Raw genomic sequence first — 19047 nt, 5'->3', positions numbered from 1 at the left:
GCCTCACTTTTTGGTAATTTCAATTGCTTCCAGAACTGTTTAAAACCTGAAGGCACAAACTGCAGGGTATACCACCACACCCATTGAGAAATTGCAGTGGAGGAAAGAGGCGAGAGCCGGGCCCATTGTGAATAAAGCTTTTAAATTAAGTTTGAAGATTAAGGCAAGAAAAAAAAAGAAGCAACTGCTCTTATACATTTTAGTAAAGTAGCATTAAAGCCACTTATTTTTGACCCATTAGTGAATATGCATTAAAGCAGCCTCTGAAGCATAGGGTTGTTGTTCAGTCATTTCAGTTGTGTCTCTCTGTTGGGATTTTCTTGGAGAAGATGCTGGAGTGGTTTGCCACTTACTTCTCCAGCTCATTTTACAGATGAGGAAACGGGGGTAAGTTATTTGCCCAGGTTTGAGGAAAGTTTTGAACTCAGGTCTTCCCAACTCCAGATCAGGCTCTCTATTCCCTGTACCACCTACCTGTTCCTCCACCTCCAATACTTTTTTTTTTTATTTTTATTTATTTTTTTTATTATATATATATATATATATATATATATATATATATATATATATATATATATATTTTATAATATTATCCCTTGTATTCCACCTCCAATACTTTGCAAGGGCTATCAGACCCTCCCTCCCCTTGCTCCTTAGACTTCTCTGTGCCAAGCTTAAATGTGACCAGTTCCTTCAACCATCCATATTTGGAATCATCTCAAGGATCTGCACCATTCTGGGTGCTCTCATCCAGGAGCACTCCAGACCATCAATATCCCTCCCAAAAGGCAGCTCCTAGAACTAAACACCATCTTCTAGGACTGTTCTAATTAAAGCACTGATGTCTCAGTGTAGTGTCAGATCACATCAATTTTCTTAGAAGTCATGTCAACTCCATTGAGCTCACAGACTACTAAAAATTTTAGTACTAAAAATGTCCAGCATTTTTTAGACAGATGGATGCTTAAGCTGTCCTTCTCTCCCCAAGAAGTTATTTTTTTAAACCCAACTTTACTTTAATCCCTCTTAAATTTCACCCTACTTATTCAGTTTGACCTAGATATTCTAATCTTCCCAGATATTTTGGAAAATGCTTCTATCTAGGGGTAGCTAAGTGGTACAGTGGAAGTAGGGAAGTGTAGCATTTATTCTTTAGAGTGAGTTGAGCTAAGAATGATGTGAGTCAATGGTGACCAGGGTAAGAAAGGAACTCACCAGTCTGTTTTCAGGGCTGGGTCTTTTTATGAGAAAAGAATTTTGTAAACTTTAAAATACTCTCCAGATCTGAACTTTTGAGTCACAGGAGGACCAGAGTTCAAATCTGGCCTCAGATACTTTGATACTTACTAGTTGTGTCAGTCTGGGCAGATTATTTAAGAAAGACAGAAGAGAAAGAAAGAAAGAAAGAAAGAAAGAAAGAAAGAAAGAAAGAAAGAAAGAAAGAAAGAAAGAAAGAAAGAAAGAAAGAAAGACAGAAAGAAAGAAAGAAAGAAAGAAAGAAAGAAAGAAAGAAAGAAAGAAAGAAAGAAAGAAAGAAGAAAGAAAGGAGAGAAGAAGAAATGAAAAAAATGAAAAAGAGAGAAAGATGGAAGGAAGGAAAGAAAGAAAGAAAAGGAAAGAGGAAAGAAATAAAGTAAGGAAGGAAATGGGGAGAAAGAAAGGAAGAGAAAAAAGAAAGAGAAAGAGAGAGAAAGAAAAAAGAGAAAAAGAAAGAAAAAAAGAGAGAAAGAAAGAAAGAAAAGGAAGGAAGGAAAGAAGGAAAGGAGGAAAGAAGGAAGAAAGGAAGGAAAAGAGGGAAGAAGGAATGAAAAAGAAAATGCCCCTTACTTTCCATTGATTAGCGATCTCTCCTATATTTCTGTCACCAGAAAAATGCCATCTATATCTTCATCCAAGGCATTGATAAAAAAGGACATTTGAAGGTCAGTTTTCTGGGATTCTCCACAGAAAATCTCTTTCCAAGTTGACAGTGAATCATTTATGACTGCTTTGGGGTTTCACAAGCACCTATCACTTTAGCCTGAATCTGACCATGCCTTATCTCCTACCCATCTACACCCTGGTAGAAAAGTGAATTGTCAGAGAGAAGAAAATGGAGGCAGAAGAAGTCAGGAGTGGGAAAAGCAAGAAAGCCACAGAAAATCCCCAAGAGGGGCCAGCCATTTATTGGCTTCCTGTTCTTCCCTTTGAGCAGCTGTCAAAATACCAGGCTGCATGTGCACCATCTCTGTGCCTGTGTGAGCCCAGCAGGGTGGGGTCGGGCAGCTTTGGCAGAGATGCATGAGGAGACAAATGCAAAGCGGGAAACCAGATGCAACAAAGATAGAACCAAGAAAACAGATTCAGACTTTAAAGAATCCTGACTTCAACTTAAAATCAGCCACAGTTTTAAGTCCTGACTTATTCCAGGTGTAATTATGCTAATTCTGTCCCTTACCTTTACCTATACAATTGTGGGGAGAGAATTTCACAAAGTTTAAATTGCAAGTTTTTCGTTCATCTCAATTGATATTCTTTTTAAAAAGAAGAAATTCTATATTAAAATATTTTATCTTATTTGGAATGAAAATCAATTTCTAATTTTTAGTACAGTATTTACAGACAGTCATTTTTTAAGAACCCAAAGACTTAGCTTCCATGGAAAAGAGTTCTGTATGTGCAGGAAGCTAAAATTTCTGAAGGATTCTAGTCAAACATCAATATTGTATTGTTCAGCTACTGATGTAATGGAAAATCAAAACATAGAAACATAATTAGTAATTTATTATTATCTAAAAAGCATAAGGAAAGTGGAGGAAAAAAAACAAGCATTTGTTAGCATCTACTATGCACAAGGACACTATGCAAAGCACTTTATAAATATTATCCCCTTTTTTTCCCTGCAAACAAAAAATTGGACACAGTAAATGTAAAACTATTGGAAGATGGATAAACAAATTATGGCATAAGAATTTAATGGGATATTACTGAGCCATAAGAAATGATGAGAACAAGGAGTTCAGAAAAGCCTAAGAGAACTAAAGTAAGTATCTGGCCTCAGATACTTTGATACTTACTAGTTGTGTTACTCTGGGCAGATTATGAAAGAAAGAAAGCAAGAAAGCAAGAAAGCAAGAAAGAAAGCAAGAAAGCAAGAAAGAAAGAAAGAAAGAAAGAAAGAAAGAAAGAAAGAAAGAAAGAAAGAAAGAAAGAAAGAAAGAAAGAAAGAAAGAAAGAAAGAAAGAAAGAAAGAAAGAAAGAAAGAAAGAAAGAAAGAAAGAAAGAAAGAAAGAAAGAAAGAAAGAAAAGAGGGAAGGAAACAAAGGAGAGAAGAAGAAATGAAAAAATGAAAAAGAGAGAAAGAAAGATGGAAGGAAGGAAAGTAAGGATAATATGCACAAGTTCAACATACTAGGCAGAAAGAACAGTAAAATAAAACAGAACACTGTAATTATATTGACAAAGCTTGGCCCAGGAGAAGAGTAGAGAAAACATATCTCTTTTCCTTTATTGCAGAAGTAGGGCACTATGGATGTGAATTACTGAATATGCTGATTAAATTTGCTGAAACACTTTTTCCCTTTTTATTTTTTAAACGTTGTTGTAAGAATAGCTTTCTGGAGAAGAAAGGAGACAAAAAAATCCAGAAATTAATGCCATGTTTAAAAAGTATCAACAAAAATAGAAGAAATTTTTTAAAAATTAATTGCTATAATATGCTAAGTCCTATCACGGGGTAGTAATTACCATGAAAAAAGCAATATTCTTCAAATATATACAAAATAGGACAGACAGCCCAACCATGTATTATAAAATCCACACATAACAATAGTCAGGGATTGGGGCAGGATGAGGAGGGGCTCAGGGCTTGTGTGAAAGGGGAATTTGGAGAGTAAGTAATTATTGAGAAGGAAGGCAAATAATTTTGAAAGAGAGAAAGGGAAAGAGAGAGAGAAAGAAAGAAAAAGAAAGAGAGTGAATAAGAGTCAGGTGATTGAAGATACATTGTTGGTGGAATTGTGAATACATCCAGCCATTCTGGAGAGCAATTTGGAACTATGCTCAAAAAGTTATCAAACTGTGCATACCCTTTGACCCAGCAGTGTATCCCAAAGAGATCTTAAAGAAAGGAAAGGGACCTGTATGTGCAAGAATGTTTGTGGCAGCCCTCTTTGTGGTGGCCAGAAACTGGAAACTACGTGGTTGCCCACCAATTGGAGAATGGTTGGGTAAATTGTGGTATATGAATATTATGGAATATTATTGTTCTGTAAGAAATGACCAGCAGGATGAATTCAGAAAGGCTTGGAGAGACTTACATGAACTGATGCTGAGTGAAATGAGCAGGACCAGGAGATCATTATATACTTCAACAACAATACTATATGAAGATCAATTCTGATGGACGTGGCCCTTTCCAACAATGAGATGAACCAAATCAGTTCCAGTAGAGCAGTAATGAACTGAACCAGCTACACCCAGCGAAAGAACTCTGGGAGATGACTATGAACCACTACATAGAATTTCCAATCCCTCTAATTTTGTCTGCCTGCATTTTGGATTTCCTTCACAGGCTAAATGTACACTATTTCAAAGTCTGATTCTTTTTGTTCCGCAAAACAACTGTTTGGTCACGTATACATATATTGTATTTAATTTATACTCTGACATATTTAACATGTATTGGTCAACCTGCCATTGGGGGGGGAGGAGGGGAAAAATTGGAACAAAAGTTTTGGCAATTGTCAATGCTGTAAAATTACCCATGCAAATATCTGGTAAATAAAAACTTATCATTTAAAAAAAAAAGAGTCAGGTGAATGAGTACCAGGAGAACTGAGTTGTTGTCCCCTTGCTCTCAATAACTGGAAAATCACTTAACTTCTATAGGTTTCTATTTTCATGTTGGTAAAATTTTGATGTTTAAAGTCTTCTTCTGTTCTAAGTTATGAGGTGTTGGGTGAAGGGAGCAGTCTAGCTAGAACAACCCTATGTAGTCAAGTTAAGGGTAATTAAATTGGCAACTGCCTGAACTAGGACTTTCCAGATACTGATCACTTAGGAATATTATGAGTCTAAGATAATTTAATTAAACCCTAGGTTAACCCAACTCAGTAAAAAACATCTGTTATGTTTCTATATAATAAGTGAAACTTGTTTCAATAGGCATATAAGTGAACCACCACAAAGGTACACTTACCCTGACAAGCAGGAAAAGAGTAGAAACCTGAACTACAACTGTCACACTTAGGGCCATCAACTCCAAAGCGGCAAAGGCACTTCCCCTGGAAATCACATATTTCAGAGACTACGCCAGCTGGATTACATTCACATCCTATAGAAAGAGGAAAATATTTCAGGGGAAGCCTCCATTTTTTCTCATTGGCTTCTCACAAATTTTTGATGGTATACTTAGAAGCATATTCTAATTATATTAAATGATATGAGGAAAATATTAGGAGAAACATTAGAGATTGCAGTTAGTTCTATAGGACAATGTTCAAAAGAAGTTATAGATAGATTTTATGGTTTTAATGTATTACTAACGATAGTGTACCACAATGACCAGGGTGGATAAAATTTTAAAACTGACAGTTAAGAACTGTCCTAATTAGGTAGAATAATTTTCCTAATTAGATAGAATATATTTGTAAGGAAAAGAATTCTGTGAGCAGATTGGCCACTGGACAAAAAATCAAGGTTTTGATAAAACTACTCAGACATGTTATGCTATTAAAAACTTCTCAAAACTGCTTTCTATGATTTTTTTTAAAAAGATATGAGCTTAAGATGACAAGAAAAGATGATAAATGTTGGAGGGGATGTGGGAAAACTGGGACACTGATACATTGTTGGTGGAGTTGTGAACTGATCCAACCATTCTGTAGAGCAATTTGAAACTATGCTTAAAAGGCTATCAAACTGTGCATACTCTATAGTGTCTCTACTGGGCCTGTATCCCAATACTGGGATACAGTAATGGAAAAGGACCCACATGTGCAAAAATATTGTGGGAGCCCTTTTTGTAGTGGCCAGGAATTGGAAACTGAGTGGATGTCCACCAATTGGAGAATGGTTGGGTAAATTATGGTATATGAATGTTGTGGAATATTATTGTTCTGTAAGAAATGAACAGGATGATTTCAGAAAGGTCTGGAGAGACTTACATGAACTGATGTTAGAGAACTGAATAGAATTAAGAAAACATTGTATAAGCAACAATGAGATTATGTGATGATCAATTCTGTTGGACATGGCTCTGATCAACACTGAGTTGATTCAGGCCATTTCCAATAGACTTGTGATGGAAACAGCCATTTGCACCCAAAGAGAGGATTATGGGGACTGAATGTGGATCACAACATAGTATTTTCACATCTTTGATATTGTTTCCTTGCTTTTTGTTTTTTCTTTCTCATTTTTCCCCCTTTTGACCTGATTTTTCTAATGCAGTATGATAAATGTGGAAATTATATATAAAATAATTGCACATGTATAACATGTGTTGGGTTGTTGCTGTCTGGGAAAGGGGGAGAAGGGAGGGAGACAAATTTGGAATAAATGGTTTTGCGGGGGTGAATGTTGAAAACTCTCTTTGCATACATTTTGAAAATAAAAAGCTATTATTTTAAAAATTAAAATAAAAGATATGAGCTTTCTGACTTATAATAATGTTATCCATTTTCAGAGAAATAACTGATGGAATCTGAATGCAGAGCAAAGCATCCTTTTCCTTTGCTTTCTTTTTTTTTTTTTTTTTTTAGGGGGGGAGAAGAAGCTGTGTTTTCTTTCATAAAAGCCTAACACAGAAATATGTTTAGTAGGACTGCACATATATAACCTATAGCAAATTACTTGCCTTCTCAGTGAAGAATAGAGGGAAAGAGGAAGGGAGAGAATTTGGAACTCAAAATTTAAAAAACAAATGTTGAGGTTTGATTTTGCATGTAATTGAGGGGTTAAATCACAAAAAAATAAAAATAAAGGAAAAAATATGACTTTTTCTACAAAGTGTTCCCCCCCCCAAGAGAAAAAAAATTGAATTTTTAAGCTATTAAAGTTTAAAAAATAAAACCTCAATTGACCAGAACTCAATTAACTTTGATGCCAAAGGGATTAGAATATTTTGGGCCTTCATTTTCAGGAGAAAGAGGAAAATGATTAAAATTGACATTAGGGATTTATTTTTGTTCATTTAAAAATTAACAGTTTGATTTTTCTCTCTGATTCTTTTTGATCAGGCTACTTAAAAGATTTATAAATCTTGTTATTCTTTTCAAAGAACCAGTTTTTAGTTTTGTCAATTCTATAATCTTTTTTTTTGTTTTTTATTATTATTGATTTTGCTAATTTCCAAGATGTCATTTTTTCTGCTTATTTTGTTTGGCTTATTTATTGATTTTTAAAGGTTCTAATTGCATACTCAGTTCATGAATTTTCTCTTTTCCTATTTTGTTAATATATAATATAATAATATTACTTTTCTTCTAAGGGCTAACAAATTTGTGGCATGTTCTCTCATCATTATAATTTCTTTTAATCAATCTTTAATTAATTAACCAATTTATCTATTTATTTAGTTTTAGATTTAATTGATCAATTCATTTAATCAATTAATAAAGGAGCATATATTAGGCATTTACTATGTGCCAGGCACTGTGCTAAGTGATAAGAATTCACAGAGGCAAAAAAGGCAGTCTGTCCTCAAGGAGCTTCCTGTCTAACAGGGGAAACAATATGCAAACAAATATACACAAAGCAAATTAAATACAGGATAAATAGAAGAAAATTAACAGAGGGAATGCATTGGAATTAAGAGGGGTTGGGGGAAGGATTTTTTGGGATTTCAAGGAAGCTAAAGAGTTCAGTAATTAGAGGGGAGGAGGGAGAGCATTCGCCAGAGAGAATGCCTGGAGCTGAGAGTTAGAGTATTTCACAAAGTTATTAATTGTTTCTCACAATGGAATTCTTTGGCTCACTCATTTTTCAGGATGTCATTATTAGGTCTTTATTTAGGTCTTTATTTAGGTCTCTGTTTTCCTTGTGTTCCCCAGGGATTTATCTTTAAATACCCACACATAAACTCAACCCAACAATTCACAGGATATATGCTGAATACACATTCAACTCAACCTCCTACACTTCCTACTTCCATAGGACTGTACAATGACCATTGTCATTCAGTGGTATTGCCCTAAAGTAATCTAAGTCAGTTGTCAAATAAAGATTCAATTATACTTACTGAACTCCACTTATTAAATCAACAAAGTGGACTGCTTCATCTTAAAAAAGATTTTCCACAAAGACTGAAACTAGAAGGAGCTAGAAAACTCTGCTAAATCAGATTCCCCTCTTTATTCCCTGAACCTCCTGGGTTATTGAAATTTGACTATATTAGGAAGAGTAAAGAATTTTCATTCACACAATAATCATGAAAAATCATAATAAATTGCTAACTCAGCTATATACCTCCTTTACTTAGGTCAAATCTGAATATAGTTGCTTACTCTGACAGAAGGGATAGTGGAAAAATCCAACTGCACACTCCTCAAGAGAAACCATGAAATCCAGGTTGACAGAAGCACTGTCCAGTCTTCCTATCACAGTCACCAGGTACTGCTCCTATGCCATAACACTGACAAGCTGTAAGATAACAGAGTTTAAAAATAAATAGATAGAAAAGTAAGCAAGAGTACGTTAATTCTCACTGTGCATCAATATTTCTATGCATTTAAAATCCAGGCCTTAGGATCTAAATCTAAGTAAATATTTACCTTGGCACTGAGGTCCAAAGAACCCTGGTGGACAACCATCTATAACCAAAAGAAACATTTATGAGATATTAAAAGTAAAATATACACACATAACATTTTTAAAAAATGAAATGGTTCCAAAATATTCAAGAAAACTCTTCAGTAAATATTATAGCCCAAGTCCTACAGGTCTCACCTTCTGTTTACAGCATATGGATACTCTAGTTGAGTCTCTTTACCTAAATAGAGGGGTTTGTGTGTATTCAAATGAAGGTAGAATTATGCATCCAAAATAGTGACAAGAAATGTAAAGTCTTTTTTCCTTATTATAAAGCTTTCTATTTTCCAAACATATGTATAGATAGTTTACAGCATTCACCCTTGCAAAACCTTGTGTTCCAAAAAATTTTTCTTCCTTCCTTCTCCTCACTCCCTCCCCTATATAGTAAGTAATCCAATATATGTTAATCATGTGCAATTCTTCTATATATATTTTCACAAATATCATGCTGCACAAGAATATCAGATCAAAAAGGGGGAAAATGAGAAAGAAAACAAAATGTAAGCAAACAGCTACAACAAAAAAAGAGAAAATATTATGTTGTGAGCCACACTCAATCCCCACTGTCCTTTCTCTAGGTGTAGGAAATATAAAGTCTTAATCACTGTTTGTTGACTGACACAGTCCTTATGCTCTATATTGCTCAGGGGCTGGATATTGAGTTGATTGATGATCTAGATTTTTCTCTTTTTCTCAGCTTGTCACTAACTTTTAATATTTTATTGCTCTTTAACCATTACACCAATAAAAGGGAAAAAGAAAAAAAAACATGTTGGAATATGCTAGGGGTCAGTATCTACTAGTGAGGAGGCAGACAAAATCTCCTAAAAGCACATATAGAGGGAAGGGGAGAACAAGCATTTAAGTCCCTACTATGTGCTATTAAGGAACTGTGTTAAGTGCTTTGCAAAAATTACCTTAATCTTCCTTACAACCTTAAAGTAGATGTTACCATTATGTCCATTTTACAATTGATGAAATTGACCTAAACACAGATAAAGTAATTTGTCAAGATCACAGAGCTAGTACATTTTTTGAGTCCAGATTAGTTCAGGTCTATCAGACTCCAAGCTCAGTGCTCCATCTATCCTAGCTACCTAAATGTGTTAGATTAAACTAATGTGGGTGCAGTTTCTAGGGGAAAAGGCTATTTGGCCTGGGAAGGGATGTAGTTGGAAAGATATACTTCCCCTATGTTATCCTGCCCAGTTTACTCTATATGACCATGATGCTATGGACATAAATATTGGGGGCTGTCAGATAACAGCCTGTTGGTTAGTGATAACAGAGCTTCTGAGACTCATGAGGTGCTTAAAATTGGCACAGGCACAGAACAAAATTGGGTGTCTGTTACTTGACCTAGTGATGTTTCAGGCCTAAAAGCACCCCTCTGGAAGTTCCCTGTGAGCTCTGCCCAGAGAATTAAGGATCTGCCCATGAACCAGACCACTCATCAACCCCAGAAAATTAGCATATCAGTGACATGAAGCACTTGGTTCTTTGTTAACTTGTTTTGGAACTTACCCCTTTAATAGGCATTAAAATTATAATAAATTTTGTCCCTATATTTGGATCTTGGATCTGAGCCTTCAAATTCTTTTGAGACACCTTGCAATACTGGTCTGGAACCCCAAGCTTTTGGGGTCCCACTTACACCCCAACAAAAATGAAAAGAACACAAGATTATAGACCCAGAATTTTATTCAGTTGTTTTTTAGTTATAGCTGACTCTCCGCCACCCATTTGGGGTTTTCTTGGCAAAGACACTAGAATTGTTTGTTAATTTTTCTCCAGGTAAGACAATTAAGGCAAACAGAATTAAATAATTTGCCCAGAATTCCAGTTACCAAGTGTCTGAGGTCACATTTGATGAGTCTTCCTGTCTCTAGATCCACTACTCCATTTACTGTATCACCAGAATGAATGAAATTAGTGAATGAAAAGTATTTATTAAGCTCTTTTACCTTGTGTCAGATATTATGTTAAGCACTGTGGATATAAACACAAAAAGAAAGTCCATCTCTAACCTCAAGGGGTTTGTATTCTAAAAGCTGAATGGTGTTTGGGGAAGGGTATTTTTGCTTTTAGAGTCACAGAGCAGTGAGTTCTGCTATACGTCTGAAAGACATGTCCTTTCCCAAAGCAATGCTACTATTAAGTTAATTTGTGCCTAGAGCAAAATAGAAGGAGGGGGAGAGTTTTTTGTCCGTGATAGTATGCCATTAAGTTGATGATAAAGCACGACCCAGTGACTGGGTCAGTGTAGATATAATGGGTTCTGAATAGTTAAGACAACACGATCCCAAAGCAGGAACTGAAGATCTGATTGGGAGAGTGTGGCGTAGAGAACATCGTGGGCAGCTCGGGTTAGCTGGACATGGTGAATTCTCATCAGTCAAGATGCCATAAGAGACCTTGTTCTCTTTTGGTTGTCCAACCCCTTTATTTTACACATGAGCAACTGAGGATAGGGATGTCAAGCAATTTACCTGAAATCACTCAGGTTCCACACAAAAAGACTTCTCTATATATGAAGGTAATAAACCAAAAGGCTCATACATATGTTCAGATGCAAGCTCAGCTGCTTCCAGGGGGATGATAAGCAATCCAAGGTCACATTTACAATTATTAATGGAGCATAATGCCATGAAATATCTCCATATTGGGTAGATCTTCCCCAGAGGATTTAAGAAAGGGCATGGACAAGAACGGCGTCAGATGATGTGCTGTGTGCATGAATAGCAGGAGCACCCACATCAGTAAGATCATGGATTCCTTGAAGTATTGAAATCAACAGAGCATAATCCTTACATTATATCCACTCAGAGATTACTCCGGAGTATACAGATGGTATTACTAATTTTATTACCCACTTATAAGCTGCATGAGATGTCTGATGTTTGTGCCAATGATGTGGTTTCAGAGTTTAAGAGGGGAAAGGCAAATTATATTCAGGGCTCCCTCTTTCTCCTCAGGAGACTGAGTTAGGGCTCATTAATACTTGCAGAGCACATTCATGTTTGCAAAATTCAAGAGGGCCTAAGAGGAAACAAATTGCCCACTCTTGCATACTGTTTGCCCCAGGGGCACACCCGTTGTTCAGGCAAAGAGGCAAATGCTATAGATGGGAGAGAGGGTTGGGAAATAAATAATGAACCCCAGATTTATGATTAGTAGGAACTGCAGAATTCTGTGGAAGTTGACAGTATGACAGGAAATTGATAGATGGCCAGTGTTCAAATTCACTTACAGTTATACATCACAAAATACAAGCTTTTTACCAATAATTTTTATTCCTTCTAGAGAGAGTATGCTTATCAGTATATATATCTGGATCAGACAGGACAAATGGAAAAGATAGCTCCAGGATGAAACAGGAGGAGGAGGAGGGTGCAATTTGGAAAATTGCAATGCTTCTATAATGACCCTAAGCTTTTCATAAAAGCAGAGGCCCACTTCTAATAAATCCAAACCATTCATTGAGAACTGGTCAAATTACCTTGGGAGTGGGAGGAAAGAGGAAAAAAATAACTCCAATTCGCCTCCATAGAACTGCCAGAGTGCCACTCCTAAAGTATGGGTCTGTTTCCTCTACCACTCAAAAAGTTATAGTGGTCCATTTTTTCACATGGTCACATTTCCTCCCACTCTCTCAAAGTACCAAAAGGTTAATCAGCAATAAGATAAAATTTTAAAAGGTACAACCAGAGAGCCATGTGTGTGTCAATATAGATTTAGGGATGCTGAAGTATTCTTGAGCCTCTGTCATTTCTTGGTCCCTGGTTTCCAAGCCCAAGTTTTATCTGAGCTAATAATATCTAACCTCCTGACATTCTTAACCAATGTCAAAATTAAGGCGATTATGCAGACTGAATTTGACAGAACATTTTTTCTTTGTCTTCATCTTGATGTTTCCCCTAAAATAGTGAAATATTCTCCCCATTACAAGACTCACTCCTTTCCATCTTCCTCTCCTTTTAGAATAAAAGAATCAGAGAAAATTAAAGCAGAAGAAATTTGGTCTAACTCATACCTGAATGGAAACATTTCCTACAGCTGCTTTTACTTGAAGATTTCTAGTGATGAGAAATCATTCCCTCCCAATCATGAGATGGAAGCGAAATGGATTTAAGTAAGGGAGGGTTAGACAAAGTTACCAGCCTCATTTTCTCCTCCAGAAGTATCTGGATTCAATGGCCAGATATAGATAAGGATGACTGAAGATGGCCTTGGATGCAGTGGGAGATCGTAGTCCAGATTTATAATATGTATTTTTGCCTTCCAATTTCTCAGTCTGTCGTGGAGATGACTGGGTTTTTGGAGGCTATACCATTAAAGCATGAACCTTGTTGAGTCCTATCAAGCTGCAAAAGAGAAACTACATTGATAACAGAGTTTAATGTCTGTTATCAAAGAAACTGGATCTTTTCAGAGTAATTATCACCAAAATGGCCTAAGTAATTCCTGAAGACCACTCCATTAACTTGTAATCTGGTCTGTAATCAATGTCAGTGGAGGAATATCTTCCAACATTAAGGAAATTATAAATTACTGAAATATTGAAATGTTTTGCATTCATATTTCCCAAGAAATGCCATTATTCAATGTTCTTTTTGAAACAAAAGTTCTTTTCTCTAGTTCTTATTGTGTCTGTTCTATCATTTTATAAGAACTTTCAAAGCCTCCCCTATACCTTCTACTTTGTATCTAATTCCCCTTCCTGTTGTTATTTCATTCAACTGGAAGGCAAAGGGAATGGGAGAAAAGGGCAAAAGGACAAATGAATAGACAATAAATATGATGTCTAATTAATTATTATTTAAAAAATAAAGAGACTATAATTAAACACTTACAGTACTCTGTACACAGTAAGTGCTTAATAAATATTTGTTGAATAAATTACATATTAAGCTGAATACTTTTAGGAAAGGTAAGACAAAAGGGAGAGTTACTTGCCTTTTATTTCTGCAGCAGTAGTAGCTTCTGGTCTTGGAGTAGAAATAGGATAAATAGGAATTCCTTTAAAAATGATTTATTTAAAAACAGAGAAAGGCGAAATTAGAAATTACAGTAAAAACTTGTTAATTTAGATAAACTGGGGATAAGATCTCTCTAAATGAGTGAAAACTCTGAATAGTAGAACATTTTAAAGGAAATATTCATCTGCATCTAGTAACTAAAATCAGAGTAGCCAAATATTACCTAATAGAAAAGAGGAACGCTGGTGTGTTTCCCTCTACAAATAAGTTAAATTTTGTTTTCTGTAAATGAATACTGAGAACAAACTTTAAAATAACTTTCTTCAGTAGGTTAATTTACTCCTTGGACCTCTTTTTTAATCGTAGCTAACTTTAATGCAAACTTTATCAAATTATTACAAATTCTAAAGAAATAAAAATCTCAGGTAATAAGATGTTATGTAAAGTCTTGCTTAAAGAGATCAATTGATTCATACATCTCCTTTCCATATCACTAGATGCTCACACTCCATTCACTTTCTCCATTCCCCCACTACGCAATTCATTTTAGTATTTGGAATATATTTCAAGTTCATACAGTAAATTCAGGGGAATTTTTTTATTAAACTCATTTTTAAAAGGAGTAAACTGTAGGAAATGGATATTAAATAAACTTCCTGTTTTGAAAAAGTCCTCAAGAGATCTCTGAAAACAAAGGAAGACTGAGATCCCATATGCTATAAAAACCTTAGCTTCTTGTGGTTCACAAACCTACAAAGGCTCTCATAATTAAATGTGAGGATTCTGAAATAATGATTTAAAATCAATAAATATTTGATTTCTATACCTGTTTTACATATCTGTATACATGGGGTGATGTAAAATTTCTTGGACAAAAAAGGGGTCATGACTGGAAAAGTTTAAGAGACCCTTAATAAAAACTACAATTTTATCACTTGTAATTTCTCAGATGCTTGGCACTTTGTCATTAACTAATGCCTATGCATTTAACATATTTTTCTTTCTTTCTTTCCTTCCAAAAGTAGACAAAGATATTCTTGTATACAGATTCAAGTAAGTCTACCATCTATATAGGACAAAATGATTAAGTGGAGTACAGCCCACTAAAGAAAATGTTACCATACTGGAGTATTGAATTCAATAGATCACCTCTGACTTGTTTTAGTTATAAGAACTTGAAGAGTGTGTGGGGCTCTCAAGAAACTTTTGACTTATATTTGATGTTTGACTTTTTCCTTGAGAGGTTAAGCAATGGAAGAGGAATTCTTAATTTTTTTTCCTGCTACAATATTCCCTTCCCTTTGCCCTCATACTCCCACATTTGAGAGTATAACAATCCTTTCCCACAGGATTATTTCATGCAATTAGATCTAAAAGAAAACAGCCTTACTCAAGACCATAATCACTCTGAAGGGCATTCAGAGGCACTGCCCCACATGGAGACAATAGTGAGTCAGTGGGAAATCGTCTGTCACACAAATACGTACACTTTTTATATGGCCCATAACTATTTCCATGATCTCTTATAAAATTGCAGCATCTGGTCCTATTCCAATTACAATAAATACTGAACATAAACTGGGTTGAGTTAATAATGTAGGATAGAAACCTATTCTTGAATGTTATAGTATGTTCATATATGATTATCTAAGGCTATAACAAAAAATATCAAAATTGTTTAATAACCACTCATTACTACTGGACCTTATAATTGTTTTAACTAAAACACACAACCTTAAAATACAAAACATGGATACATTTCTTTAAAAAATAATCAGGCTCATTAAGGACAATCTAATTAGTTCTGCAAAAGGGCATGTATAAGGCCTAAGTTTAAAAAATCAAGCTATGAATAAATAAGATTAATAAAATTAATAAAAATTAAAGCCAAACTGGGTGTGTGAAATACTCTCATGCAACTTTTTTAAAAATCTATTTGTAACTCTTTTTTCTTTTAATTTTTTTCTTATGAGAACTGTTCTACTAGATAAGGGAAGTCAAAACAAATAATATCAATAAAAGTTAAAATTTTCTAAAAATCTATGCATATTTTTTTCTTTCTTATAAAGATCAGTAGAGGGGAAGAAAGGATGTAAAAAGTCAACAAATCATTTATAAAATGTTCCTTATGGATCAGGCACTGTGCTAAGTAAGCATTGGAGATTAAAAAAAAAGCAAATTAAAAGCAAAAAAGAAATCAATTTTAAAATTTTAATTGTTTAAAAATACACCTGCAAAGCCATTGTTATGATCTTCTGGCTTTGAAAATACATTCATTTTAAAGAAACTTCCTATGGGAAACTTATGTTCTTTACTTATCTTCTGATATATTTATAATAAAATCTCAATGCATTCTCCTTAACTTCACTAGTGTGTATGGCTAATAAACAGTTTCTTTACAGTGTAAACTATGAATATCAGGTGTTAATATCCTAAATATTATCTGAATATCTGAAATACTCTTTTAAAGGGATGCAACTCTTTTAACCCTTTCCCTAATCCACTAAATCCTGTACAACTGCAGAAATCTGCAGGAAGGGACTTCAGTGCATCTAGTTCAAACTCTACCTTAACAGGAATTCCTCTTACAACGATCGGTCATCCTGAAGATCTGCACTGAAGATGAGTTCATATCTCCTGACACAGTCCTTTTTATTTGTTTGTTTGTTTTAGAGATTTAATTGTTAGGAAGTTATTGTCTGAGTCTAAATCTACTATTCTCAACTTCCACCTAAAAAGGTAGTTTCCCCAGCAAACAATCCAAACTTACGCTGGCAAAATGGGAAATTGTAGAATCCTTCGGCACAGCGCTCACAGTTTTCCCCTTGGAAATTCGGCTTGCAAAAGCAGCGACCTGTGCCCTCTTCACAGCCATTTGTGTTCTCAGGGTTACAGCTGCAGGCTGGACAGAGACCAAAGTTAAAAACAACAATAATTAATTTGCTGCCCTTTAGCAAAACAAATATTTTTCAGGCAATAGTTAATACAGTGTAATTCTAATATCATTGTTATTACTGTGGCTATTAATATTATTACAATTATAATTATTATTATTATTTGCTGAGGCAGTTGGGGTTAAGTGACTTGCCCAGGGTCACACAGCTAGGAAGTGTTAAATGTCTGAGGCCAGATATGAACTGAAAAAATGTCCTCCTGACTTCAGGGCTGGTGCTCTATCCACTACACTAACTAGCTGCCCCTATTATAATTATTTTAATTATTCAGAGGCAACAGAAGATATAGAGTTGATGTGGGTGTCCAGAAGAACTGGGTCTCAGATTCTCCTTCTGACACATTTTAGCTGTGTAACCCTAGACAAACTGTCTGCTGTTACATGACAGATATGCACTGGTTGAATTAATTAATTCACTGAGAGTTTAGTACTTGATGAAATTGTGTATTAAGTCCAAAAATTATCATTCTTACTGTACAAAGGAAAACATCTAACTTTTTTCTATTTCAGACATGATTCACATCTATTAAATTTTACAAGGAGATTGTTTCTCAAGCACCACCTTTTGTTGTTGAATTGTTTCAATTGTTTGATTTTTTTTTTGTGACCCCATTTAGGATTTTCTTGGTAAAAATATAGAAGTGGTTTATCATTTCTTTCTCCAGTTCATTTTATAGGTGATAAAACTGAGGCAAACAGGGTTAAGTGACTTGCTCAGGGTACAGCTAATAAGTATCTGAGGTTAGATTTGAACTCAGGTTCTCCTGACTCCAAGATGGGTGCTCTATCCACTGTTACACCTAGTAGGCTTCATGTCCTGCCCTAAAAAAGTGTGTGTATGCATATATTATGTATGTATATGTGTATATACACACATATATATATATATAAAATGTACATATGTATTATTTTCTAAGACATTAAATAAGAAGTAATTATCCAATTAAAGTAAACACGTTTTTATTAAACATTTACTATGTGCCAGGGTGTTCAGAGTTAAAAATAAAACAGTTCTGGCCTTTAAGATTCTTACATTTTACTGAGGTGAGATAGCATGGAGTCCTTTCTAGGCCCTCTTCCTGACTCTCTGGACTTAGCCACTATACTATAGCTATCTTTTCACCCTACAATATCCCTTAGTCTTGTGGCCCTTCCCTTCTCACTGGTGAGCTGACCTGAGTAGGTACTTTCTCTGTGCTCCCATCTACTTTGCAAGTCTCTTTTCTCTTCCTTACTCCCACATCAGAATGTAAGCTCCTTGAAGGCAAGGACTATTTTTCTTTTAGCACATTTTTGTATTCCCAGAGCTTAGCACATCGTAGCACATACAGAGTGCTTAACAGATGCATGTTGATTTGATATAAAATATTAACAACAAAGGAATTTTCAGAGCAATGAAGGAGATTAGGGGAAGCATCCCAAAATGGATGGGTTTTGAAGGAAATTAGGAATTCTAAAGAGCAAAAGGTGGGAGTGTGTTCCAGTTATGAAGAATCTGGGACCAGCAAAAATGGCCAAAGTGGCTGAAATATAAAATGTGATAGAAAGTAACAAAAAATAAACCTACAAAGGTATACTATACCCAGATTGTGACCAGGTTTTTTTAAAAACCAAAGAGATAAATCTGTATTTTTTCTAGAGTGGAAAAAGCCATTTGAGCTTCTTGAAGCTGAAGAGCAACATGTTCGAATCTGTGCTCTAGAAATATCCATATAGAAGTTGCATGGAAGATAGCCTGGATAGTGAAAAGACAGTAGATAGAAGACCAATTTATTAATTAGTACAGTAGGCCAGACCAGAAATGATGAGGACATGAAGGATGATGGTGACCATGTAAATGGAAAAAAGGGGGTGAATGTGAGATACACTTTGGAGGAAGAGGTGAAAAGATCTGGCAACTGATTGGATATTAGAAGTGAATTAGAGAAACAGATGACTTTGAGGTTGCGAAAAAAAGAGATGAAACTTGGATGGTTTTTCTAATGTCAGCTAATACTGTTGTGAAACAAGACCAATTAGAGATGACTTACGCATACAGCCATGGGGCGCTTCTACTGGAACATTGTAAGGACGGTAATAACCTTGAATGCACTTTTCACAGTTTATACCAGCTGTGTTATGCTAGAAAAAAAATGAAAAGAAAGTTAAGGCAGGAGAACACCAAGAGAGTCCTGCTTTTCTTAGGATCCAAATTGAAGGACCAGAATATGTTTCTATCATGTTCCCCTGCAAAGAGCAGTGTAATTTCATTTTTTAGTAAATACATCTGATCTTGAACCTCCTTGGGCATCAGTTCATTCATGTTGGACTAGATGACCCCCA

At 35.2% G+C, this 19047-nt stretch overlaps 1 protein-coding gene across 1 annotated transcript in view; it reads right to left on the bottom strand.

Annotated features, from left to right (window-relative positions):
* LAMA3 (laminin subunit alpha 3) overlaps positions 1–19047 on the bottom strand; it is a 309755-nt gene that overhangs the window by 190289 nt on the left and 100419 nt on the right. The window contains 7 exon segments of the mRNA XM_074276692.1: positions 5180–5314; positions 8487–8530; positions 8532–8622; positions 8754–8792; positions 13750–13812; positions 16543–16674; positions 18756–18846. Of these exon segments, the coding sequence (XP_074132793.1) occupies positions 5180–5314; positions 8487–8530; positions 8532–8622; positions 8754–8792; positions 13750–13812; positions 16543–16674; positions 18756–18846 (595 nt within the window).

Source organism: Sminthopsis crassicaudata, chromosome 1 (assembly GCF_048593235.1).
Source record: "Sminthopsis crassicaudata isolate SCR6 chromosome 1, ASM4859323v1, whole genome shotgun sequence".
NCBI classification, from domain to species: Eukaryota; Metazoa; Chordata; class Mammalia; order Dasyuromorphia; family Dasyuridae; genus Sminthopsis; species Sminthopsis crassicaudata.
Note: the sequence above shows the minus strand (reverse complement) of the source record. Positions and strands in the feature narration are given on the sequence as shown.